Source organism: Anarhichas minor, unplaced genomic scaffold (genome assembly GCF_050575085.1).
Source record: "Anarhichas minor isolate MPS153535 unplaced genomic scaffold, ASM5057508v1 ptg000029l, whole genome shotgun sequence".
Lineage (NCBI taxonomy): Eukaryota > Metazoa > Chordata > Actinopteri > Perciformes > Anarhichadidae > Anarhichas > Anarhichas minor.
The window spans coordinates 2,293,407-2,321,012 of NW_027466475.1; the positions used below are offsets into that span (position 1 = coordinate 2,293,407).

The window sequence follows — 27,606 nt, forward strand, 5'->3', positions numbered from 1 at the left end:
GGACGATGTCAGATGTTTGCATAGGGTCAGTTTCATGCATTCAGTGGTGATGGATGAGTCTAGAACCAGAGTTTAGGAACAGATTCACTGAAGTCCAAATTGATTATTTAACTCTTTCACAACTCATTTCTCATTGTTTTGATAGAACGATAATAATTTGCCTTTTAGTGATGAATCCGGTGAGGAAGATGTAATCATAAATAAGACCATAGTGCCATTAAAACCCAACACCTCTCACCACACACACACGCTTGTATTCAGATTACTATGCAAAAGATCGCTCAGACACATTCAAAGGTGATTCTTCTATCAGCAGTTTGTGAGCGAATGAAAACGCTGCTGAAGTCGTTTCAGTTTAAAAAACCTCTGGACGGGCAGAAACGAGGACCTTTTAAAAACGCTGACACGTTCTGATTGGGTCTTATCAGTCACGTGACCCTCTATCATGTGACCTTTATCTGGAAGAAAACAACCCCAGCCTGGATTCAGTGGTGGAGTCAACATAGGTAATGAATGTGATGTGTGTTTTCAGGTAGTGTGGAAGAGATTATTTATGAAACAGCTAAAACGCTCGTCTGGACGAAGATCGTCTTTGTTGTATTAAATTAAAAACACAAGCGGTTAAAAAAAAACACATTTGGTCTTTGCAAACGGAAAGGATCTCCATGTTTGTTTGCAAATAGAGTCAGTGTGATTCTGATGCCAGGTGGCTCTTTCACACACACACACACACACACACACACAGGTTCTTTGGTGTAGCTAAAGCGGGGGGGGGGCGGTTTGCTTTGTTATTCCCATGTGAGAGTGTATCACAGACAACAGCAGGAACAAAGACACACATGAATACACTCGACACAAAGCACTACGCTCCTCTGAAACGTTCTCTATTCTTTAAATTACAAAGACAATCTACAGTTTTTGTGTTTTAAATTCAGTCTTGATTCTCAGCTTTCATACAGGCAGTATGATTGGTGGAGATGTAAAATATAGATGACAGTGATTATTTTCACTACAAAAACGTGATAAATCAAGTTAAAATGGTTAATTGTTATTAAACATTTCTTGTAGGTCCACAATGAATTTAATAGATGTTTGCCTCCCTCGCCGTCGCCAAACTACTACATTCCTAGAACATGTGTGGTGGAAGGCCCATCACGGATAATTGCACAGCTTTCGGGAGAGTGGCGAGACCGCAGACGCAAACAGTGACGCTCAGCGTGGTGATTACTGCGGGCCGATCGGTCGTTGGTGTCTCTGGCATTTCCTCCAAGCGGAGGAATTCTAATGGCAGCAAATGTTTGAATTTATGTGCATGTTTACTTGTTTCCTCGAAGACACGGTGTAGAGAAAGTGTAGATACTTTACAATAGCAGCTGGTTGGGGATGTTCCTCGGGGTCACAGGTCACATCATAATTACTCTGCTCCAGATGATACTACGACCTATAAGAGTCTTAGAGACGTCTTTAAAGGCACAGCAGCAACATTATTGATTGTAGATATAGATCTTTTTAGAGTATATAACTACTACTACTGTATGTAATCAGTGCCTTCAGCTATATAATGTCTGCTATATCGTCTAACGCTAACGCAGAAGTCTAAAGGCATTGTAGGGTCACTGCTATACAGAGGGATAGTATCCAAAATAGGGTTTGCTTTCATATAAATCTGAATTTAAAAGACTTTATCAAGTCAGTGGATATGTTACTAATAGTGCACAATCCTAAAGAAAATTTGGGTTAATCAAATCACCTTAAATAACAGAGTTTACAAAGCAGTATAACAACAGAAAGCCGAACAAAGGTATCACAAACTATAAGGTTAAACACTGATAAAATAGTACAATAGTGAGCTCCTCTTCTACCCAGCAGAAACACAAAGTACAAGTTGTTTGTTTTAGATATAAATGCCAAAATATAATTCAGGCTAAAAGAGGGAAGCTACAAGGTCCTGAAGCTCCTGTGTTTCTGCGTTTGATCGCTGTCACCATAAACTCAACGGTTTTACTGTTACAATGAAGTGAAGTTGTCCCTCGAGGACTCTCTGAGTCACTATGGAAACTGTTTCCTCTTCCCAACCACAACTCAGTGCAAACATGCAAACAGGGAAACCTTTTACCTGCTCAAAGCACACACACACGCACACACACGCACACAAACACACACACATTTCCATATACAAATAATTTGTGTTCTCTACATCGGCTGACACTTGATTTTTAAACATTTAAGTTGTAGATATTTGGCTTTAACTTCTGCATATATTCCAGTTCCATCAGCACTAATCGTTGTATATTACATGCAATTTAATTTACGTAAATCCTTCTCCTATAAGTTGCTCGCCTGACGTCAGAGCAGGCTGAAATAAAAGCACGAGTCACCCGCGTTCAGTGAGGCCGGACGCATCCGCGTTGTCTCTTCTAATCTCTCCATCTTTGTCCATCTCTGTAATACGAGAGCAGGCATCAGATTCATTTCAATGCTTCTCAACGGATTGAATGGGACCCGAGAGGACGAGTCAGGCTGCAGGTTGCAGGAGGACTTTTTGTCTTGTTTTGTTTTGTCACATGCAAAGAGTTTTATGGAAAGAAAGACACATGAGAGAGAGAAATACAGCGAGTCTGAGAGCATTAAGGGAAATAGGGTTTTGACTTTTGTTCAGACCATGGTTATTACAGTAAACTGAAACAGAAACAAACACTCTGAACAGTTAAATGAAACTTCAAAGTCAAAACTGAAATAAAACAGATTGAAAATGCAAAATAACTGACAGACATCTGTCGCCAGGCATTCAAATGATTCCTCAATATGTCTGGACTTGATTCTTCTCTATTTCATTTCTGCCTCCTCAGAAAGAGGATGTGTGTGTGTGTGTGTGTGTGTGTGTGTGTGTGTGTGTGTGTGTGTGTGTGTCTGGTAAAGACAGACACACACACACACACTTGGACACGCAGCACTTTAGAAGTCTAAAGTCATGAGAAGTTCCACACAGTGCATCTGATCGTGTCCCGTGACCCTGTGGGTCAGCAGGTTCTTCCTCTAGTTAAAGGGATCTGAAACCGACACATGACGCTAGAACAATGAAAAGCAACGAAGAAGAACGAAGGTCAACGTGAGATAGGACGAGCTTCTCTCCCAAATACTGATGCGAGAGCTGCTGCTGTCTTCACCCAGCGACATCCTGCACAGAGCTAACAGATTATAACAGTAGCTACTGTCACAGATAATGATTAACAATCAGCTGACGTAACAGCTCAGGAGACACGCTCGGGCCTCACATATTGACCTCGGGTAATTATCTGCTCACCGTCATGCGCACACAGTCCAGCTGAGCCACGTGTTCATTCATTGATTAATACTGGACTCCTATCTGTTAGAAATGACACAGTTAGAAAAACATGATTCATGTTATTGACGCAGGATGCAAAACATCTTGTAATCATTTATTTAAAGTTACTGTGAGGAACTTTTAACTGCAATCTCAGTTTAATGCTGATGCCTCTACATGACCTACATCAGTAAACCAGTAGTTTAAAATGGTCTGTTTCTATAGAGTTATTCTTAATGCTCGTCATCGGAGCCACTGGGTCGGATTCTGCTGAAACCAGATGAAATCATGCAGGTTCACCAGAACCTCCTTCAGCTCAGACTCCAGCAGAGACCGGTCCACCGTGGACAGACCCAGATCCTCCAGCAGAGACCGGTCCACCGCGGACAGACCCAGATCCTCCAGCAGAGACCGGTCCACCGTGGACAGACCCAAATCCTCCAGCAGAGACCGGTGCACCGCGGACAGACCCAGATCCTCCAGCAGAGACCGGTCCACCGCGGACAGACCCAGATCCTCCAGCAGAGACCGGTCCACCGTGGACAGACCCAAATCCTCCAGCAGAGACCGGTGCACCGCGGACAGACCCAGATCCTCCAGCAGAGACCGGTCCACCGTGGACAGACCCAGATCCTCCAGCAGCCAGTGGAAACATGGTGATGTCTACACATACTTTCTGAGCTGAACGGTCTGATCACTGATGTGTTTTATCGGCCATCATAGTCTTCTGATCTGCAAAAAGCTGGGATTGTGTGAGAGGAGCGAACAGACGGAACACCCGGGACCCAAAGTCACAGGACCCAAGGCCATCGCTGCCAGGATCTGAGCTACGAGCTACAAAGCTGCTATTGTTGCTCCGAGAGGAACCTCGAACGGACAAATGACAAAGAATTTCAACAGTCCTTCCCCTGACATCCACCCAGAGTTACTGTAGAAGAAACGGGGATGTTTGAGAGTTTAGCATGTTTCTTAAAACTTTAATTAGTTTTCAAGTGTTCTTTTTCTTTCATGCAATCACAGCAACGTCTAGGTTGTTGATGCAATATAATAAATATAAAAAATAAACTGAGTCAACAGCTTATTGGCTTTACTTGGATATAATCTAAAACATGTGGATCAGACTCATTTAGAGGAAACGTCCTTTAAAGAGATGTTTAGTTACATTACAGACATTTAGAGACTCTACAGGTGAATAGGGTCAACACATGACCTCATAGACATCACCATGAAGCTTCACCACTTCACTCACATTAAGACAAGTATTTAGAGTTAACTGCTGCACATCGTCATCTGTCAACATCCTCAGACTTCTTTTTAATTCATATGAAATCCAACATGGTCTTGAAGAGTTGGCACTAGCTAATATTTCATCGCTGCTGGCCTGAATCCAAAGAGTGTGAAGTTTATTTGAGCCGTTCGTCCCGTGACTCTCACGTGTTGCGCATACGACAAGAGTGCTCTTTGTGTGTTTAAGTGAAGGCTATGCATCTTAAATATCTGTGAGTGGGTTTATGTGCGTGTCTGTGACCGACCGCACAGATGCCTGACCCAGAATAACAACGTCTCAGGAATTTCCCATCCTAAACTTGGATGCCTCCAAAACAACAGCTTCAGATGACCTCAATTTGCCGTGTGAAGCTTTGGCTTCCTGTGTTTACAGTTTGTCTTCCTTTAGAAACTCTATGGAGCCCCAAAGTTATTAGATAGATAAAGACACTGTGACACAAATAATGATATGAAGGAATTGTGTAAAAAATCTGAAATAACTTGTGAAATTATGAAAAGTCATCTTTATTTTTCTAATAACAGGGGACATGTAGCTGAAAGGTGATTGGGCATCGACACCAATATGTCATAAAATGAAATGTGATATTATGAAATTAAAATGTAAAGAAATTAACTAATTGCTTAAATTTTTATAATTTTCTAAATTATTTCACGAAATATTATTTTATAGATATATAGTTAGACTATATCTTTTACTTGTTATATTGAATCATTTGGACTTTATATATATATATCTAGAGATGTTTAATCAGCAGAATAAATGTAATGTAATAGACACCATGTGTTTTTGAAGTATGGTGTAAAATAGCTCCGTTTGATGCCTCTGCGACTTTCATTTCTCAGCAAATGCATCTCTGTGCCCTCCTCGTGATGTCAGCAGTCGTTCCCAACGTCGAAAATGTGCTCATGTGTCATTTGCAGACGCATGTTTGGTGTTGGGCCAGAAGTATCTCACAGCACTGAGGTTTACATTTCTTACATTGTCATCTCATGTTGTCACAACAACCATTTTATTTAGTAAACAAAGGGTCTCCTCACAATCTCCATGAGAGCCGCCTGACACGCCTTCAGATCCGTTTTTAGGACATTATTGCTTGAAAGATGAGATCGTTGTCAGATAAACTTTTACTAATGTTATATTTATATTTTTCCTATAAATAAAACCTTTGCACCTCTGAGAAATCTTGTCGTCTTGTCCAATCCGCAGATGGCCAAAGAAAATGGTCTCCTAGTAAAATCATTTGTATTTATTCATCTCCAGCTGCAGATAGTTTGCAGCTGTTTAAATGTTTTTATTTATTAACATTTTAGATACCGGCACCCTTGTTCTCAACATAAATTCTGTTTACAGTTTATATTTGAAGTTTGTTTGCTATTTGATGAGCTGATAAGGAGTGTGTGTGTGTGTGTGTGTGTGTGTGTGTGTGTGCTTCAACTGTTACAACCAGTTTAGCCGTTCAACCACACAATAAAAAATTACAATACATGCAGTTGAGTTTTATATGTTGTATTGCTTCCTGTTTCTAAATCAACAACTTACTGGCAGCTGTGTGTGTGTGTGTGTGTGTGTGTGTGTGTGTGTGTCCCTGGACAGAGGACACACTCTTTGTGTCGGGTCTTGGCTCAGTTACCCTGGAGGATGTAATCACACACACACAGACACACACACGCCGTCGCTTTCATTAAATATAAACCCCAAGAATCCCAAGAACCAAAGCAGCACCACGAGAGATTTTATACATCAATGCTAATCACCGGTCCTGTTAATGCGACAACTAAAGTCTTCCTGTCGGTCGCTACAGTGATGTGAGTGAACTCAAAGTGAGTGAACTCGAGACACCTTACAGACCCAGATGAAGGCAGCTCAGCCAGTCCGTTAGACCTGCCTTCACAACACACACACTGATTGGTGGATGGCTCTAAATGTTTAAGTAGCAATTAACCCAAACCCACAGCAGGCTGTGGACCACATGCACGCATGTATGTTTGAAAAATTTGGCAATTACCACACGGATGTAATTATATTCAGGACAACTGTGAGCTGTTGTCGGTAATTGGCATCTAAATTGGCTATTAAAGAATAAGCCTGCTGTTACTTTATGTTTTTGTTATTTGACTAAAGCCAACAAGCAAACACAGGACTTTAAACCAGGAGACCAGTGTTCATGTCCCAATGAGTTATTTTGAATCTAGTTTAGTGATGTCTGTGACGTGTTTTACTTATTTTGAGCCCAAACATGATGTTTGATGTTGAAGTGTCTTAAACTTGCATTCTCTCTACTGACCACCAGGGGGCGGCTCCTCTGGTTGTATAGAAGTCTATGAGAAAATGACTCTACTTCTCTCTTGATTTATTACCTCAGTAAACATTGTAAACATGAGTTTATGGTCTCAATCTCTAGTTTCAAGTCTTCTTCAATACAGCATGATGTTCATTTAGTACATTATGGTCCATTTAGAGTCAAACAGACCATAAAGCAGGGTATGCTTTAGGGCGGGGCTTACTGTGATTGACAGGTCTCTACGGTGTCTCTACATCACTCCTCCTCAGTCCAGATATGGTCACTTCCTGTTGTTTGCCAAAACAACAACATGGCGACGGCCGTAGTTGAAGACAATACCAGAGTCGATTAACAGATCCTGTTGACAATATAAGAAAAATATAGAATATCACCAGCCGTGTCCTTTTAGCAGTAAACGTAGCTTCTTAGCTATACCTCCATAGAGATCAGTCCGGGGGACATTTTTTTGCACCAGACTTCCAGCACAGCCTGGTCCGTATGTGAATTACTATTTATGAGCCGAGGCTTGGTCTCCATTGTCTCCATGTGGGAGTGACCAGCTGTGGGTCTGCTACACACAGGGATGTAGAGCCTCCACACCCCCTTTTGTCTCAGCCTGGGTCATTAAGAGACAGGACAGCCTGGGGACGGGCCCCCCTGCTGTTCAGAGACCCTACACCCATCACACACACACACACACGCTAACACACTTCCAACTGCCATCTGGGTGCCTCTTGTTTGGACCCTTTAGTTCTGCTGTTGAGGTGCTTTTATTTCTTTAACTTTTGAGCACCAGATACAAATTATTTTATTCTGGATGAATTAAATAAACAGGCGTTAATGTGAAAGTTGTGTCACACCCGGTGAACTGTAACAGGTGTAACTGATCTCTGTCTGCAGACTGATGACTGACACGTCACCGCGTTTGCTCAATCAGAGCCAGATCAACGTTATGAAGAATATTCCTAGATGACTGCTGGTGGCACAATAGACGTATTTACCAAAAATGTGGAACTATGAAAAGAAAGAGAAATAGAGCTTCACATGAGGTCTTCAAAGATAACTTGTGAGGTTGTGTTGAAGTGACAATTATATTACTTAAAGTTATTGTAACCTTATAAATGTACAAGAGAAAATATTTAAATTAAACATTATAAATATTTCTATAAAAAAATATATTTTTGAAATGAGGCTACTACAGGTTTTCCTGTGTGTGTGTGTGTGTGTGTGTGTGGGTGCGCGCGAGAGAGAGAGAGAGAGAGAGAGAGAGAGAGAGAGAGAGAGAGAGAGAGAGAGAGAGAGAGAGAGAGAGAGAGAGACAGAGAGACCCGCCCCAAAAAACAGCGTCATCCCCGTCGTAACCGTTGAGCGAAGAAGACGTTCCTTTTAACAGTCTTCAGACGGAGTAAAGACACAGGAGTGTCTCGCGGTTTAAAAGAAAGAAGACGACGTTGTTTGTTTGAAGCTGTCTGCAGAAAAAAAAGAAAAGAAGTCGCATGGATTTATTTAACTTTTCCGCCATTTTTTTGGGGCGACGAAGGACGAGTGAAAACAAGTGTGTTTAACCTCCGGAGGAGTTCTCTGTGAGGACTTTAAAGGAGAAACTACGTTCATATCACGAGCGACCATCGAACCGCCCTGAGAAGTGAGTATGACGTATTACGAAAAAAAGGTTAACGTTAGTGAATTTATATACGTAAGTAAATTAACGTTAGCCGACTTATTACGGAAAGTGAGTTAACGTTAGCGGACTTACTACGTTAGCTTACTTTTCTTACGTTAGCAGAAGAAGCTATCGTTGGTAGTGGTGCTGTGCTGCTCGGAGATAAATCAATAAATGTGATTATTGATTATTCGTTTAAAGGCATTTATCAAACCAAACATACCAATATTTTAGACTAAACAATAGATTAGTTTATGGTTAAAAAAACAAAAGAATTAATGATCAACCAACGCATGAATCAATAGTTATAATAATCATTAGTTGCTGCCCTGGTCAGTGTAAACACTCACCAAGCTTAGTGTCCCTGAAGGAAGATATCCTGATAATCATTCACTCAGTTTAACATTTAACAGTATTCTTTCAGGAAATAAAATTGTATTTTTTTTTTTTTGTGGAAAACAATCAAACAAACTTGAATAAAGTAACTCATGAGGCCCCTCTGGATACATATAGAACTAATACATTTAGGGGAAACAATAGCCACATTGTGTGATTCTGTTCTTTCTTATTGATTAATAATCTATCTGTCAGTTCTCTACCACGGTAGCGGTCTAGACAGATGTTATCACCCCTGATTAAAATCCTACATCATCACATTCGTCCATGAAACCATAGAGACTCAAACGGATGATATATGTGTGAGGCAGAACAGCAGGGCGATGCAAATCCAATATTTGGCCGAGATAACTGAGAGAATATTGTCTGATTGGTGCTTTTGTCTGCCGGCTGATAGCTGTCTTTTTATTTCTGTTATCCTACATTTCTTCCTCTTCCAGACCTTTGTGGTCTCCTCTCTTCCTCCGTCCATCCTCCTCCTCCTCTCTCTGGTGCCATAAGTGCTCTCCAAGATAAAAGTTTTTGATCACATGTGCAATATTTTCCAGAGTTACTGCGCAGATGTGTGTGTGTGTGTGTGTGTGTGTGTGTGTGTGTGTCAGCACTGTTAGAAGTTCTGCTATGTTTAGACAGAAAAGTCCAAACCACACTTGAGTAGCCTCCATCCAGCCAGGGCAGATCTAGCTATTTTGAGATTTTATACGGAAAAGACGACATCTTGAAACAAAACGATTGGCTGATTTGGTGGTTTGGCTCCGTTTTTTGCATCACAAACCACACGACTCTTAAGATGTATTATCCTGGATTCATATGTTGTTGCATTTATATTTTTCTGTTCTGCACACCAGGTTGCAGTCATGAGAAATCTGTTCGTTCCTTGAGAAGTTCTTCTGATTTGTACGTACAGTTTGTCTGTTCTTGATGGATCACATGAAGCAAGTTAAAATGACACGTTTGTGAGATTTTAGGGAAGGGCAAGTTTGGTGCTTCTTTGGTGGCCGTAGCAAGTTGCTCTGGTAGAGATAGAGAGGTGTGAGGTGTCATTTTTCATTTATTTCATGAACCCAGGGCACAAGAAACGTATGTGCGCTGTATTATATGATTTAAATTTAAAATACAGAGTCTCTTGGGGCATCTCAAACACAGCCAGCACTCTGAATAAATAGCCAATACTTTCCACACACCATGTGGAGTGCTTTCTGTTCAACATTTGCTTCTCCAGCTCAGTGAGCAGGCTCAGAGCTCCAGTTCCCTGCTCAAGGACACTCTGACCGTCACAGGATGTGCATTCACCTGTTGATTTAATCAAACCTGCGACCTTTCTTTTACGTGCAGGACATTTTCTCCACTCACTCTCATGTATTCGTCTTAGTTTATCCGTGCCACCTAAATTAACTATTGCTATTCCATGCACATTCCCGACAGTGGCTGACTAACAGTTTCTGTGGATGTGGTGAGGAACAGGGATGAGTAATAACCATCATCTACATGTGGCATGGAGCTTCTTGTTTAAAAATGGACAGAAAACAGGCTGCTTTAGTAGGAATTTGTTTGGTGAAATTAGGTTTTGGCTTGAAGGCTGCAGCTGATTGATAGATCTGGTCCTTCCTCTCATTTTAAGGTCTGTAAATTCAGCACATCCCAACTGGGAGCTCTGGATCTACCCAGCAGTGCTGCTAATTATGGGGACATCCCACCAGGTCTGTACTATAAACCACACTGCCGTCATTCATGTTGACACAGAAATCAGCACTGTCCTGTTTAGAGACACTGTCGCACGATCCCTAATAGTTCTAGTTTGCATTGCATCTAAACCGGCAATGCCTCAGACCACAGAGTGGTTGTGTTTACCTGACGGTTAGCCTGATATCCTTATCGCATCCGACTTTAAAGTGTTCTCTCTGAACAACACAAAGAGGCTTTGTCTGCACGTTCATGATACGGGACAGAAAGATAGTTAACATCCACCTGCTACCTCTGCTCGCTAGCTATTATCTGCAGATATTTTGTTACCTTTAACAATAACCTTAGCAAATGAAAGCCGGCTTTATCCAGATTTCGGTTTAGAGGAACACTCGGCAGTCTACCAGCTCTTGTGCAGTCCTCTTAGTATTGGTTTCCTTTGACGAAATATTTATTTCCTGCCACCAACAGACGTTTTTGCTGTGTCGTCACCATTCATACAGCCAACGTATGGTATGAATATTCTTTTATATATATATATATAGATATATATATCTTTATATATATCTCTCTATATCTCTCTATATATATTGCAGAAAACAAATACAATGTCCGTTTTCTTTCCAATATCGTGCAGCCCTGATCTTAACACAACCAGCCGTCTTCAGTCTTCAGCAGCAGGTTCTAGCTTCTAGCTGCTTACCTTCTTCAATGCAGCTTTATTGAGAGTCGCCAGGTCAACCACAATGGCTCATTTCAGGTTTCTATAATGTGCATCTAAGACGGCTTTGAATGCAAGTTCTGCTGAGCGAGGCTAAACTCATCATGGATGTATCGCCACACAGGACACACCCAAAAAGGAAACCGATATTGATCTCCTCTTCTGAATACCTGTAATACAATAAACAAGCATGCAGTATTATTTCACAAAATGTCAGCGTTGTTGTTTTGCGTGTGTCCCTAATTATCACTTTCCGAGCGTCAATGTTTGACGTTACTCGTGCAGTTTACATGCTGGTATGACTAAATATAGCACCCACACCTTCTGATCTCACACACAAAGTTCTTTCTCAAGGAAGGTACTAAAGTCAGGAGTGACTGCTTAGGCCTCTGTATTAGTTCTCTGATGACACTAGTTAAACCACAGAAGCACAGTGAAAGTCAGATGACACAGAACAAAAGCTCTTTAATGTCTCTTCCAACCACATTTCGTGCAACTCTCAAAAGAGGGCGATGGTTTAAAATGCCAGACCGTGTTTCTTTTTCTTATGACTAACAATGCCTCTGAATGTAAACTCAAATGTAGATTTTCCAAAGAAGCAGATGCTGCCTTCTTAATGTGCTTGGCTGCCGCTGTTTTCCGAGATCCATTAAAACCAGCTTACTGCTGCATGGACACAGCTAATCCATAATGTTACCATCATTCTGCCGCCAGCACAGCGCCTGACTACAGCAAGTACATCAGTGGGCTTAAACTCTTTATAGGCATTAAGAGGAAGATATAAACTGACACTGGTATAGCCTATAATGAGCACAGAGAGCCGTACTGTAAGTGGGACCGTGTATGTTTTTAGCCCAATAGAGCAAACTAAAGTTTTACATTCTAAGTAGGTACATTCTTAGATGGCACAGTGACACATATTTGTTGTGTCAGAAGTAACCTTGTCTCTGTGGGTGGACGTCTTCATCTCGAAGACTCTGCCAGGCCTGAGCTGCCGCCATCTTTGTTTCTTGCTTAATTTTGGGTCTTCCACCCGCCCCCCCCCCCAGGCTGTTTTTTGACAAGTGATTGTGGTCAGATTAAGATCAAATCGCTGAATGGCAATTATCAATTTCGCCATGACAAAAAAACAAAGGTCTCAATAAGTCACACTGGTTGGTGTTCGTTCTTCAACACCAGAGGAACCCAGTGTTCATTCATCAGCTTGGGTAATAGGAACATTTGATGAAAGTCACTCAGCAGAGCAATCTCGAAGAAATATTTGCCCTTATAATACACAAAATGAATGAATACTCTCTCCTGCTGGACTGTAAGTTTGCAGAGTTTGTCTCAGTGAAGCCTTAAAGGTGCAATATACGAGATTCAAAGCATTTAGCAGCAAACGGCTGTTAGTTATGTAAAGATATACTTGAGTAATGTCTACCTGAGCAGAGACACTCTCCCTCTTTACAGTCACTCTCCCTCTTTGTTGGTTGTAGTAAGAGAGTTTTCTTTACATCGTGCATGTTAGCATGCCTCACTGCCTTGCTCTGCACTCATGGCGGTTACAGCTCATAACACCGTCCCTCCGGTTCCCCCTCAGGTAAACGCTGTTAGCTCTGTTTGCACTGTTAGCTCCTATCTGCCGGCTCAGCCATCGGCCATGTTAAGAGCCGTTGAGAGGCAAATACACATGCTCCTTGTTTTGCATAAAGCAGTTTTAACTTAAAGCCTTATCCACCAGTTCTGCTTTTTAATACTGTTCTCCGCCCACTTTGAGGATCAGTTCCTGGAGATTCATTTCAGCACCACTTGGGAGGCTAAATCCAACTTCCATGTCCGTTCAGGGTGGTGCAATTATGCAACGCCTTGTATGCATCATTTTCATCAGTTTTGTCTATAAATTGAATAGCAGAGGCCAAGGTGACGTCTTCAAATGTCTTGTTTAGACCAAAACTACCAAACCAAAAGGTATTCAGTTAACTGTTGAACCTTCAGTCTCCACCCGGTTCCCCTTCCCTCTGTGATCTGGCTGGCAGAGATGACAGTGAGTTGGGTTAATGAGGTACTTGTGTAACAGGATATGACTGTCTGGAGTTGGGCGACATGTGAGGATACAACACAGTCACGGAGGAACTATTTTGCACAAGCACAGTGCACTGAAATGTAACAATGAAGTCACGCAACACAGAATAAGTTCCTCTTCTTATGACATGTCAGCTTTTTGTTACCTTGTCTGCACTCTTCCTCATACCTTCTTCCTTCCCCCAGTCCCTGAGGATGTGTAGCATACTTCTTTAGCCGTTTGTAGATCCTAATCCAAACGTAATGCTCGATATCTCATGTGGCACAGACTCCAATGGCTCCACGTTTATATCACATGCAGGTTGTTTGAGGTCAATGTTATCCAAGGCTCCATCTTCATCTTCTCAGTAATATGATAACGCTCTCCTTTATTTGATTACAAACACTCAAACTCAATGCACATGAAAAATGATGATTGGATTTATTTTAACGTGATTGTGGTCTTAGTTGATCTTTGGTTGCAGTTGCACTCTAGTAGACTCCAGCTGCACCACATGAACACTTCAGCATCCTGTTGTGAAATGTGGTCATGTGAGCAGCTCATTGTGTCTTGTGAAAAGAAGAGAAGTGGGTCCTTGTGGGAAGACCTGCCTCTGAGTGGCTACTGGCTGCTAAACGCTAACATTAGCCTAGCTATGATGCTTACCTGTCGGCTCACGTCTTTGTTCCCTCGTTCGTAGGTAAGCTTTACCCGTTAGCTCTATAGCTAGCTCTCCCAATAGACGCTCCACTAGCGGACACATACCGATCTCCCTCTTGGAATCTATGGCGGAGCAGCAGAGCACAGTGGAGGCTTGCTGGAGGCTGATTTAAGGGCTGTGAGATATAAGAGATCTTTGAGATTCAAGATGGTGCCTGCAGAGAACAACGTCAGGTATGCAAGGACCATGCCAGCTATCGGCTGTCCTCCGATGCCCACGCACCTCTAGAGATGTGCGGCCTCCAACATGCTCTGCGGGCCCTATTTATAGGAGGCTACCATAATTATTATCAATGATATCAATTTCCCACTTTTGTAAAACTGCCAATATATTCCAAATAGACACACCACTCTTGTGAAAGCGATATCTCAAGAACTGCTGGAGGGATTTTCTTCTTACGTCCACGTGGACTTGGCGATCAACAATTCGGCGGTCAAAGGTCAGGTTTTCGGCCATAAGTCAAGAATTCATATGCTAATTATGACACTTTTACACAAATGTCTGATGGGGTCAAATGATTTTACTTTGGAAAGATGAGGATGTAAACTGCAACTTGACTTGGAGGCTTACAAGATGACGATGGATAATTCTACTTTTAAGATGCACTCAGTAATACTGGCTCTCTTTCTCTGGTTATTTATTTGTCTTCCTGAAACAACTAAAGACACTAGATGCAATTTTTCACTTAAAGGCTGAACAACCACATCGCCCACAGCTTCAGTGAGGCTTTTTGTCGCTCCACTTAAGGGTATGAAATGGCAGAAAATGCAGAGCTGTGGCACGAGAGTAAAGCTTGAAGCCTTTCTTTCTTCTTTAATTGTTTAAGTTGCTTTATCATCCCAAAAAAGCCCACAGAAAAGTTGCATTGTTCTTCAACATAAGAGTTAATGAGATAGCTATTAGATAGATAAAAAAAGAACCTCTTCAGGTTCACCTGTAAATGTCTTCAACCAGCTTTAATCAAAATACAAATCGTTCGTTCGCGTTCTCTGGCTCTCTGTTTAGTTTGAAACCAAACGGGTGCTTTTGTATAAGACGAGCGGACATCTTTCCTGGTGTGGGTTAAATGGGCAATTACTACAGCTTACTACCGTAAAGTTTAAAGGTTCTTTCACAACCTCGACATTCATATTATTTGTATTATTATTACCACCATAAATTTAATTTATATACCCACAACACAATCATGTTTTCCCCATTTTCTTCGGGTGAGAACATCGTAAAATATGACGGTAGACATTCAAAGATTCATTTAAAAACCTCAATCAGCAAACAAGCTTTGAATGTTAAATACATATTTTGATACAGCCCTAACATAAGGGTACAGCGTCAGACTGCGTATGCCGGGATGATGTTGCTTTTCTTTTAATACGCAACAACAATGTGCTGAAGCATAGAGAAAGCAAGAGAACGAGAGACACTGAATATAGTTTATAACAGACGTTGCATAATTGATCGTTGTTATTGTGGTATGTGAAGACCATGATAGCTTTTAATATTGTTGGAACAATCATTGTTTCATATCAACTCCAAATGAAAGATAACGTTCCTCCATAGTTGCTGGTTGTGAAAGTGGGCAACTGTTTAAACTTTAGGTTATTTAAGGTGGATATTTAATAGTTTCAACTCTATGCATTTGTATACATGGATGTAAACGGTGCTTCAAAATGCCATTAAATCGTAATCCTGACTGTTTGTTGTACATCACTACAGTTCTATTTCTAAGTATAATCACGACAGTATAAAGGGATTCATATGTACACAATGTCTCTGCTCCTCAGGTCACACTGCCAGACGTGTGTCAGGATTAAACTTAGCTTGTTTTATGTAATGCACTAACGTCCACACACACACACACCTTTAAATTTAGATAATGTTGAGTGTGAGTGAACGAGTCACGCCAAAGAGAGAGGTGACCTTTAGCATGGAGAGACGGAGTGACAAGTATGTGTTGATAATTACAAATTCCATTCTATTTAAAGTGTGTGTGTGTGTTAGGGTTATTGCCAGCTGATATACGTTTCTCTTTATTCCACCGACGTTTTATATATCCTGGTTGTCATTTAGTCACTTTAACGAGATATTGTGAGATGAGACAGTGATAAGACAACCAGAAGTGGGCAGACTCCAGCTTTCACCTCTCGGCTCTATTTCTGGCGCTCTCTATTCGCACCGCGCCGCTATTAGACCCACATTCCCTCATGCAATAACGTGCTCTTATACTCTTCAGACCTGTGTCAAGTAGACCTCAGAAATATGTCTTTGGTAGTTGTGATGTCCACAGGTGCAGGATGACGACGGGGACAAGGAAAGCTTATTTACATCGCCCGTATAACGTAACGTTCCTTTCTATTTCCCGCTGAGGAAGTCACATGGTACTCCGCTGTGGAGTTTAAGAAGTACGACATGAGAGATGTAGATCAAGTAAAAACATGGCTGAAAGATGCACGGTGTCTAATAGCTGGGAGGAAGACTGGAAATAAGAAGCTGTTACAATGCAGATAGTCGATGCTAGTTCAGACTTTTAGTCACGTAGAAGCGCCCGCTGATAAGTGGTCAAACCAAAAAATGTTGAGTTGAACTTTGTCCAGAGACCTGATGTGGCCTCTCTTTATCTGCTGTCACTCAGAGCACTCGGCTAAATGAGGAAAGGGTTATTGCAGCAGAGGACACGCCTGTACACATTTTATTTGTAGCCTATTTGCATACAATATTTGAAAATGACTGAAACGCTCTTAATTGTGGGACCTGCCGTTGGGAGTTTGGTTCACAGAAAAGCAGGTTTGTGCTCATCAGTGTTGCTTCATTACTTGTTTTCTCATCTGTGAACAGGAATAGCAGTTAACTTGACCGTAAACTTACTATTATTTCCCTTTAAGACGCGTTATAAAGGCCTTGTGGCTGTGAGACAACCCAGAAAGTCATTGGAGATGTCAGACGGCTTTTGACAGTTTGTGGTTAATTCTTTCTGGCAGGTAGTGATTAAGGTGTGGAGGAGGAATGCAGCTTGTTTAGTAATTTCGAAGCTAACGGGTAACGATAACGGAGGTTGCATTGACTCTTATTATGTGGCGTTCAACCTCTACTCAGTAAAACTGAGTATTGCGGGAAGGTAAATTATAACGCTATCTTCATGTTTTCTTGGTGAGAAACTTGAATAAATACTGTTGTTTAAAGGAGATGTTTTCACAGCAATATAAAGTAGATTTTAGAGATGGATTCATGATTTGTTTAACTTCCTAACACTAGGTCTTATAGCAGCTTATCATATATTATTAAAACTACCAATGCCAAGAAATAATTCAATGAAGATACAAACATTTACTAATCATTTGAATTGTGTTTTTCTGCAAATAACCATCTCTAAACAATTATATCGGCCTTCGCTGTGGCCATGATACATGCTAATTTGGTCTTTTGAGAAACGACCCTTGCACACCAATGCGGTTACTTACATCTGCAGGAAGCTAAAACCAGCCTGCCTTATATTTATCAGTCAGATACAGAAATAAGCGAGTGAATGAAGCGATCGACAGCGTGCAGGGTTGTTCGTTCTCTTTAAACGCCCACATTAAAATCTGTACAACTGTTAGACATGTGTGACATTTGATTGCCATTTAAAATGGAGAAGCGGAGCCAGAGGAATTAAAGGTGGAAAGTTCCCGAACAAGTCAAACAGACTGAGAAGTACTTTTTCTTTTGTAAAGGAGCACAAACAGAGAGTGAACTCTTGAGTACACAGTATTTAGATTAGACACATTCCATAGTTGATTAACTCTTCTGCTCATATTCCCCTTTTAACACGTTTGGGTTTTTGATAATCTTTAAGTGAATATCTGACGGAAGGTTTGTGTGTTAACGCCGCATAGTGAAGGTGATGTGTCCTCGTATCTAACCAGTGGTTTAATGTTTAACTAACCACAGTCGTGTGTGTATAAAGGGTCGTGTGTTATTTTTTTAGTTTGACCGGGCGCTGTTTTATCTGGTGCTTTAGACGGCAGTTTACCAGCGTGTTGTGCACCGTAATACTTTTCTCACTCTGTATTTGGCCTCCCCCTTGTTTACACACTTGTTTTTAAATTTAATTACAGCAGCTCAGGAAATATCTTTGGCTTTACAAACGAGGTTTCTAAGTCGAGTAGCTTTACTACAAAGCTTCTGCTGTCCTCCAGCAGCGTGGCTTCATGGAAATGTTTTCTGTTTTCTCCACACGTACATTTAAATGTGAAAGAAAGTGAGACGTATTATCACAAAGGGTCATTTGAATTTGTTTTTGTACAAACAACTTAACTGGATTCAAGCACAATTTAAACCGATCTGGATAGCAGATACACAGTCTGAACAGGACCTTCATGACTTACATAGAAGCACACTTATAGTAGTAAAAGGGCGTTGTGCTTCACAGAACTGTGGTTGAACGTTGAGACCCAGGATGGATGTGGAGCACAGCAGACGTTCATGCAGTAGCTTGTCTACATAAGTAAGAGAGGCTCGAACATAAAGAGCTCTAAGCCCGAGGAGCGAAAATGACATGGGTGAGCACGAATGTCTGTAAACTGATGAAAGTCTCTGAAAACAACTATTAGCGCAGCTGCTGGTGTCTGTGGTGGGAAGAACATCTGTGACTCTGTCTGAGAACAGGCTGATCGTACACCGTGTGTAGGCTCGGTGTCTGTTTTGGTGTTTTGAATGTTACTCTTCTGCATAACGTGATGTCTTAGCTGCCAGTCACCAGGCTCTGGTCTGGTTTCTGCAGTAATTTGATTTCTTTGACATCATGTAAATGAGAAACCTGATTTCCCCTGGAGAGAGTTGATTCATTGGCCACATATCACTGATACCCCTGACCATTTCTGGACTATTTTATAATTACTTTATTTACGAGTAGAGAGGTGCTTAAATGAGAACGTTTGTTTGCCACGGAGTTTATTTTATTTTTAAATATTCAGTTGACTTCCTGTCAAAGGAACCAGGTCGACGCTAACTTCTTATTAAGTCTTCCCTGCAGCTCTCTATTAGTCAAATAGAGTAAATGATCATCGTTCCAAGCCTTTCTAGTTAACTAGATATGCTTTGTTGTTGAATTAATAGTGAATCATTTTTAATCCAATGTCATCTGCAGGCTGAGTTCGCTCGTCATTGTCTATTGCTTTTGCTGCATTTTGTTCATTTCTGTGCTTTAGGGCCCGATCGTATCGGGTAACGATGGAGATCAATAACAACAACGATGGGGTCATCTAAGAATGTAGAGGATCATGGGGTCACAGATAACTTGTTCACTCTCATTAACTTGTTTCACTGGTTCCTCAGCGCTACTTCTCTCTCTTTTGTACTCATTTGCTTTTCAGCTTGTGTTCAGTCATGTTTATTTTGGAGTTTCCTCATGTTGTTGACACAGAGGCTCTTTTCTTTGGTTTTCAGGTTTTGACGCTCTCCCCCCCCCAACCCCTCCACTTCCTGATCCTGTTTCACCCATTGGCTGCTGTTCCCCAGAAGGCGGAGCTAAATATGGGGTAAGAGAGGAGAGAGGAGACACCAAGGCGACTAGAAGCTGAGGAGGCCGTCTGAACTGCACAGGTAAGATGAGCACTCACACTTCTAGGATCTCTTAGTGTTACAACCACAATACAAACAATTTATAAAAACACAAGGTTCCAGGTAACAGTCCTGCATTGGAAATCTTGCGTACGGAAATGTATATCAGTATAAACTGTAGCCTACTTAAAGTACAAAAGTGAAATGACTCACTTTGTAGCCAAATGAGTTCTTGAGCGGTATTTCTGTTTTAATTTTATTTGTTGATTTTACTAAATTATTTCCCAAAATTGTATTTATTTTATTTCATTTATTTTCTTTTCTTTTTTTTCTTTTATTATTTTCTTGCTTTTGCTGCTTTTGTCTGTCAAAGCACTTTGTAAACTGTTTTTAATTAAAGGTGCTACATAAATAAAGTTATTATTATTATTATTAAGTTGTTTTAAAATGATATTATTATTACTGCTGCAGTGACATGTAAGATGCATTTTAATGTCATAGCTGCCTTTTGGGTTCAGATAATTTTAATTGAAAATAAAGATAACCTCAACTAATTTACTGTATAACAAGCTGGTAGTACTATTCCCCCCCCCTCTCTCTCTCTCTCACACACACACACACACACACAGGCGAGAGGCCTCCCCCCACTGGACCTGTTATCAGCTGAAACCACAGTGGTCAAACACAGCCGGCCATTGTCCTGTGAACGATGTAATCAGTGTGTCACAGACCTTTTGTTTGCGCGGATCAATGAGACTGAAAAAACATCTCGCGTTGTCGCCAACATATAACCTGCATTGTTTAAAAAAAAAAAAAAGGTTTGATTTGTAGATAAATGTGTAAAATATTAACCTCCATATCATCTCCAGTTGGAGTACGATTATCTGCAAAATGTTTACTAGCTGATGGTGCAAAACCTCCACCAAAACAAGGAAGAGCTATTCTTCTGAAACTACTTCACACAGAAACAGTCTATTATATATATATATATATATATATATATATATATATATATATATATATATATATATATATATACACACATGTATCACACAAGACCTGCATGAGGAGGCTGCTTAATATATAATTGGATTACATTTAAATGAAGCTGATCTACCTTTGAAACAGGCTGTTCTTCCTTGATTGAATTCTTTACATGATGTGATCGAGCGTTTAGTGTTTACTCTCTTGTTATTTCATCACTGGACAGTCCGAGTTGTAGCTCCCACTATTTGTATTGTCTAACATATATGTATAAAGCGTTTTATTACAACCACAACCCAAATATCATCAGAGCCAAACTAAGAGATATGCCGGTCTCAGTAAAGGCCAAAAAACACTCTTTCATGTGTTGTATTTAGCCCTGATGGTTGTGCACACTCATGCTAAACTTACTCAGTTACATCAGCTAAAGGTTGTTGTCATCACGTTGTCTCTGCTGCTTTATTTTTCTATATCTGATCATGCATGATTTATGGCCCCAGAAAGTCAATAAGTCTCTCATCATTGTTCTTAGAGGCTAGATCTATTTTATGATTGTCAAAAAATAGTAGAATCTTGGTATCCGATTTTAATTTTAAATAAAAAGTGTCAGGGTGACGGGACAGTAAAGTATGTGTGCTCTCTACCACTATTTATTATTTAAGTACAATCATGCTGCTTCCTGACTCATTCATCTTAATCTTCTGTGCATAAAGAACTTCATCCTGCACCAGTTTGGTTTCTGCTCAATGTACAGAAAGACGACAACAGGTATAAACCGCAGCAGTAACGGCAGTAACCAGTGTGAATACTGGAGGGAAAACACTTCAACGAGTGCCTCCTCAGTCATGAACCTGCTCTGATCTGTTGCATTATTACTGGAATGTGACTGGAATAGTCCACCAGAAGCCAGACATGTGACCAGGGCCTATTAAAGGCCAGTGTTCAGATGGTTGGAGTCAAAGTAAAGGGAGTAAACGAGCTGCTGCTGGGAGCATCCGCTACAAACAAACTCCTCTTAACCAGCCACAGATGTTCCATCAGATGCAGGTAGACGTATGTTTAGCTCTGCGCTGCTGATGGGTAATTAGACGTCGGAAGCTGTGGTCTTGTCAACATGTTGTTCCTTCTTTATAATCTCCCCCCCCCCCCCACCTCCACCCACTCATTTCCCAGAAGTCTCCTTGTTTGTATGGGGATGCAGAGGACAGGAAAGCCTGATCATCCACGAGAGAAAGAGAGAGGCCATGTCTGCACTTGTCTCTTGTTTGTAATGTAACTCTGATATATACCTCCAGGGTCATGTATCCTCTCTCTGTTTTCATTTCAATACGAGGGAGAAATAACAAGACCGAGAACGAGGAGACTGCAGGTAGAGGAGGGGGAGGGGAGGGGGGTAAACAAAGGATAGGGAGTAGGAAAGTAAGCAGTGTTGCTAGGAGGCCGAGAGAGCAACACAGAGGCAGGAAGGATGCATGCGGTGGTGCAGAGAAAGATGCACAGAGGCACGAGTCTGGTCTCCATTTTAACTCGTGAGCTACACTTTGTTTTTACTAAAAAGACAAATATATGCAGGTTCCAGATTCTGAAATATGAGGATTTGTTGCTTGTTTCCATCATATGTGATGATAAATTTACTATTTTGTTGGTTTTGAACTGTTGTTCAGATGAAACAGCCAATTACAGGACATCACGTTGGGCTCTTTTGGATTGCTGTGAAACATTCAAGGTCCCCAGAGGATGAATTCTGATTACTGTTTGGTGATCCTGACCTTTCCTCTAGCGCCACCTTGAGGTTCACATTCGTGTTTCTCAGTGGAACTACTTGATGCAGTCATTCACACATTCATGTCCCCTTCAGGATGAATTGTAGCTTTGATGATTCCTAAATTTAAACGCCATCATCGCCTGCAAACGGACTCACATTCCCAGCAGCCTCAGCTGCACTTTGTGGTTACTGCTAACAAGCTAATGTTAGCATGCTAATAGGCTAAAGTAAGATGGTGAACGTGGTAAACGTACCCACTAAACATCAGCCTCAGTGAGCGTAGCACAGCAGAAACTTGAGGCTCAGCCCTCATGAAAGGATGTATTGCCTGTTCCAACCCGCCAAAAAGAGACGGAATACATCCTGAAGTATGTATATACCTAATGAGGATTAATTACAGATTAACGTTATTATGACGTTGTGAAAAATGTAGTTTTAATAAATGCAGTTTGACGGAGATGTTTTCACAACAACATAAGTAGATATTAGAGATGAATTATGAGCTGTTTATACTAACTAAGCATCTTATTATAACATCATTTAAACTCTAAATGACAAGATCTGTTTTAATTCATTAAAAAGTAAAATCTTTTACTTCCTAATAAGACCCGAACCGAGAGTGTTCTGATCCGTTGAGCTGTTCCTCTGTCTTTATATTGATTAAGCAGTCTGCAGATGATGACTAGCAGGCGTCATTACATTCAGTCAGGCAAACCTTTTTATGGGCTATAATTACCTAAATGTGCTTTATTGTATGTGGTTTGGACTGTAGCCAAAACTCAGTTCATACTTTATGACTGCGATAACTACCTTCCCTCAGTGAACTCTTTATAACCTGAACGGCATCTGTTGGTTGTGGATTTGCAGAGTATAATCTTCTGCAATAGAGATTATTATTATTATTATTATTATTATTATTATATTATATTATTAGATCTCTTGTGAAGTTTTAAATGAAGTGTTTGTGCGTCTTCATGTGACCGTTTGTGTCTCGGTGGTTCTTGATGCTGAGACATGTTCTCAGCAAAGAGAGAAGTGGTTTTACTTCACACTTCCATCGCCGCGCCTCTGACCATAAAAAGCAGAGATGACTATCTCGTGTTCCCTGAAATGGAACATTAAGATGAGAAAGATCGATTACAAACATGTTTTCACCACGAGTTAAGTTAATCGTTATCCATCACTGTCGAATATATATATATATATATATATGAATCTTAACGTTTTGAATCTTAATGTGTTTGTTTCCCCCTGTGCTCGTCTGCTCAGGTGGTGACGGGTGTCGGACCCTGCCATGGCGCGGAGGAGGCTGAAGCTCGTTGTGATGGTGATCATGATGGTGAACTTCTTCATCTTCATCATCATCTCCCGACACAGCAGCCAGGACAAAAACGGCCTCAACAAGGTCCGCATCCCCTCCAAACCGTTCTGGTCCAAGCTGGTCCCCAAATCGGCGTACTGCAACCGCCAGCAGCAGGTTCTGGACCTCCAGAACAACCCGGTCCTGGCGGCTAACTACAGCACGGTGGAAGTGCCTGATTGGCTGAATGACACCAGTTTGACGTCCTACCCGTGCCAGCCTAACTTTAAGGTCACCACTCAGGTGAAAGAATACAACTCCCTGCCGGTCCGCTTCAAGGACTTCCTGATCTTCATGCACTGCCGGTCGTACCCGATCATTGTGGACCAGCCGGGCGTCTGCAAGGAGCCGCCGTTCCTCCTCCTGGCCGTCAAGTCGCTGGCGCCGCACTTTGACCGCCGCCAGGCCATCCGCCAGTCGTGGGGCCGGGCGGGCGTGGTAGCCAATCGGACGGTGGTCACCATCTTCCTCCTCGGCAACGCCACGCCCGGGGACCACCACCCGGATCTGTCCGGGATGCTGCGCTACGAGAGCGTCCGTCACAGAGACATCGTCCAGTGGGACTACAGGGACTCCTTCTTCAACTTGACCGTCAAGGAGGTTCTGTTCCTGGAGTGGATCCAGACCCGCTGTGCCGGAGCTCGCTTCGTCTTCAAAGGCGACGACGACGTCTTCGTCAACACCTTCCGCATCCTGGACTTCCTCGGGGGCCTCTCGGAGCCCAAAGCCAGGGACCTGTTTGTGGGCGACGTGATCACGAACGCGGGGCCGCACCGGGACAAGAAGGTGAAGTACTTCATCCCGGAGAGCATGTATGTCGGGGTGTACCCTCCGTACGCGGGTGGAGGCGGGTACCTGTACTCCGGCGACATCGCCGCTCGCCTCCACAACGTGTCGCGACAGGTGGCGCTCTACCCGATAGACGACGTCTACACGGGGATGTGTCTCAGGAAGCTGGGGCTGGCCCCCGAGAAGCACAAGGGCTTCAGGACCTTCAACATCGAGGAGAAGTACCGGTCCAACCCGTGCGCCTACAAGAGCCTGATGCTGGTTCACCCGAGGACGCCGCAGGAGATGATCCAGATCTGGGCCTGGCTCAGTAACCCCGATCTGAAGTGCCAGTGACAAACGTTTTATTTTAGAAACAGGGTCGTGACTTCAGAGTTGGCAGCTTTAAGTTGAGATGTTATAACGGTCGCTCGGAGGACTGATTTCAACATGACCACCATAGTATTTGTTTGACTGGATGTCGAGCTGAACCCGGCTTCACTGTCCGAAAACGAGCTTCACCCAAAGTGGCCGTGTCTTTTTCTCTGCGTCCACATATTTATATCACAACTATTTATATGGCCTTCGTAATGCTTTAACACTGTGTGTGTGTGCGAGTGTGTGTGTGAGAGAGTGTGTGTGACCTCCACGACGGAGCACCTCAATGCTGTATTATAGAATAAAGAGAGTAAAGAACTGGGATGTGTCCACCTGGGAGTCTCTGTTGAAAAACATTTCAAAATAAGAGAGAGGACTTCTCAAACGCAGCATTATTAAACGGTCCAGTGGGTCCTACATGCTTCAGTTTCTTCCTGTTGGCTTTAGAGGAGCTTCCTGGTGAACACGTCCTGGTGAAGTGTAGCTGGAGGCTCAGTCTGTGCTGCTACTCCCGTCCACACTCCCTAAAGTATTTACTCGTGACTCGCTCCGACTACAAACTAAACCAGCTCCTCTTCACAAAGAGCCTCGCTTTGTGTTCATGTACAAACCGTTCATCTGGAGTTTGTTTCACCTTAAACTTGGGATTGTCCGTAGAGCTTCTAGATGTTCTGGTGGAGCGAACGCACGCTTCGCTTTCAGGAAAACAGGAATGTGAGTTCGGCTCAGCAGGTCTGGGCTTGGTTTAGACAGAGAAAATCCAAATGCTGTCTGGTTGTGCTTCAGGTTTCTCGCTTTATACACAAACAGAAAAGACACAGAGTGCTCAAATGAACCAAACGTGCATCTTCAGAGATATACTCGCTTTAACGTGATCGTGTTGAATGCTGTTAATCGTTGCTTTACTGTTGAATCGGAGGGATTTAAAGCACACGTGGAACTTCTTCTTCAAGCTACTTCAGCTCTTCTTTTACTTGACGAACGGTTCATTCGGCTTCGTTTCAAAATGTCTCTGTTTGAGGAGGAGATCACGTGTTGTCGTCTCTGTTTTACCGACTTGTTCGCTGATGAAGCTTTAAACCGTGTTCATGTTTGAAGGTCTGCTCGGCTCACTACTGTACGGCTTTTAGTCTCTTGGAGAAGTGCTGCTCGTTGTTTGTTGTGATGTTACAGGTCTCGGTGAAGGAGATGTGGTTTTGTGTTCCCGTTAGGAAACAGGTCAGAGAAGTGCGTTACATGAATGTGTATCTTTGTGTGTAGTTCTTCAGTATTGACACTCAGAATGTCTATTAAAGAAAAGTCAGTCAGACCCTCAGATGGCCTCTGTTGGAGCTCCCCCTGCTGGTCAGGATGCTGAACTTTAGCATCACACGCTGACTACTTCACGACCCAAAGCTCTTGACCTAATTTATTGTTCTGTTCACATTTTAAACCAAACGTTCGTTATCTCTCCATGTTACAGCAGCGTGTCGCTCCTGCTAGTGTTACTGTAGTGGGACAATACTGTGTTTTTGTGGTCACCTTTGGTGTCAGAAGAAAAACAAAGAAAGTTAAAAAGACAATCACAGTTGGGTCAATTAAGTCCTTTTTCTTTTTCTGGGATTACATGCTGACTGGACACAATTTAAAGAGTCCATGTAGGATCAAACAAACACTAAAAGAGAACGAGAGGGAGCAGGAGACGAGGACAGAAGCATCATGTATCCTCAATAATATATATCTATCATATATCACACTCTGTTCATGTGGCTACTTGAATGATGTTTACATGCTTTTAACAAGTCCTCACTTACTGATTTTCTTTTTAGAATTGTCTGATTATTGGACTTTGTAATTTAGCTTCACAATTATTCTCGTTTTCTTTTCTTTGTTTTACATCCATCATGTCTGGACAGTCAGTGTTTCTCTGGTCTCATTTCATGTTTCTGAGCTTCTGTAGATGTTGTTGTTTTCGAGGGCAGAACAAGAAACGCATCATATTTACATCGATATGAAGTGAATTGTATTAATCAACACGACAGGGAAAATTAATCCACACGACGCGATAAATGCACGAGTGTTTGGGCCTTTAATCATCCAGGATCTTCTGTTGTTACCCAGAGAAGATGAATACTTTGATTACCACTTTCACACGCCTTCAACTCATAGTTACAAGTATTTCACAATACTTCAGATACTTTAATACTTTCTGAAGGTGTGTGTGTGTGTGTGTGTGTGTGTGTGTGTGTGTGTGTGTGTGTGTGTGTGTGTGTGTGTGTGTGTGTGTGTGTGTGTGTGTGTGTGTGTGTGTGTGTGTGTGTGTGTGTGTGTGTGTGTGTGTGTGTGTGTGTGTGTGTGTGTGTCGGACCTGCACTATTCAGAGTTAATTACCAAATCTGTGCCTGTGTGAGAGACTGTGAGACTGTGTGTGTTTATCCATCAGCCGTGTTAAGTGTGATCGGTTTTTTTGTTTTTTTTGTTTTTTTTGTTTTTTTTAAATGCCTAGAATGACTTGATTATTTCAATAAAGCTGTATTTTGCTGTTTTTGTCTATATGTCCTTGTTTATGCATTTTTATTGTAATACAAATAAATTATGTGAAGTAAACGGTCAGTTGATTTGTTCATACGTATTTCTTTTTTGTTAAATGCTATTTATTTAATTTTAATAAACAAAAGTCAGAAAAACACACTTGTTCTCTATGGAAACATCGTA

The 27,606-nt window shown here is 41.8% G+C and overlaps 1 protein-coding gene across 3 annotated transcripts; it reads left to right on the forward strand.

Moving 5' to 3' along the window:
• Positions 1 to 8,243: 8,243 nt before the first annotated feature.
• b3gnt2b (UDP-GlcNAc:betaGal beta-1,3-N-acetylglucosaminyltransferase 2b) lies at positions 8,244 to 27,504 on the forward strand. Of its 3 annotated transcripts, XM_076104167.1 has the most exons (5): positions 8,244 to 8,539; positions 9,802 to 9,850; positions 10,575 to 10,653; positions 19,544 to 19,699; positions 23,676 to 27,504. In XM_076104167.1, the coding sequence occupies exon 5, from the start codon at positions 23,701 to 23,703 to the stop codon at positions 24,889 to 24,891; it is 1,191 nt and encodes a 396-aa protein (XP_075960282.1). In that variant the 5' UTR covers positions 8,244 to 8,539; positions 9,802 to 9,850; positions 10,575 to 10,653; positions 19,544 to 19,699; positions 23,676 to 23,700; the 3' UTR covers positions 24,892 to 27,504. The 3 variants fall into 3 exon arrangements, with proteins under 3 accessions (XP_075960282.1, XP_075960281.1, XP_075960280.1); XM_076104166.1 differs by lacking the exon at positions 10,575 to 10,653; XM_076104165.1 differs by lacking the exons at positions 9,802 to 9,850; positions 10,575 to 10,653.
• Positions 27,505 to 27,606: the final 102 nt, after the last annotated feature.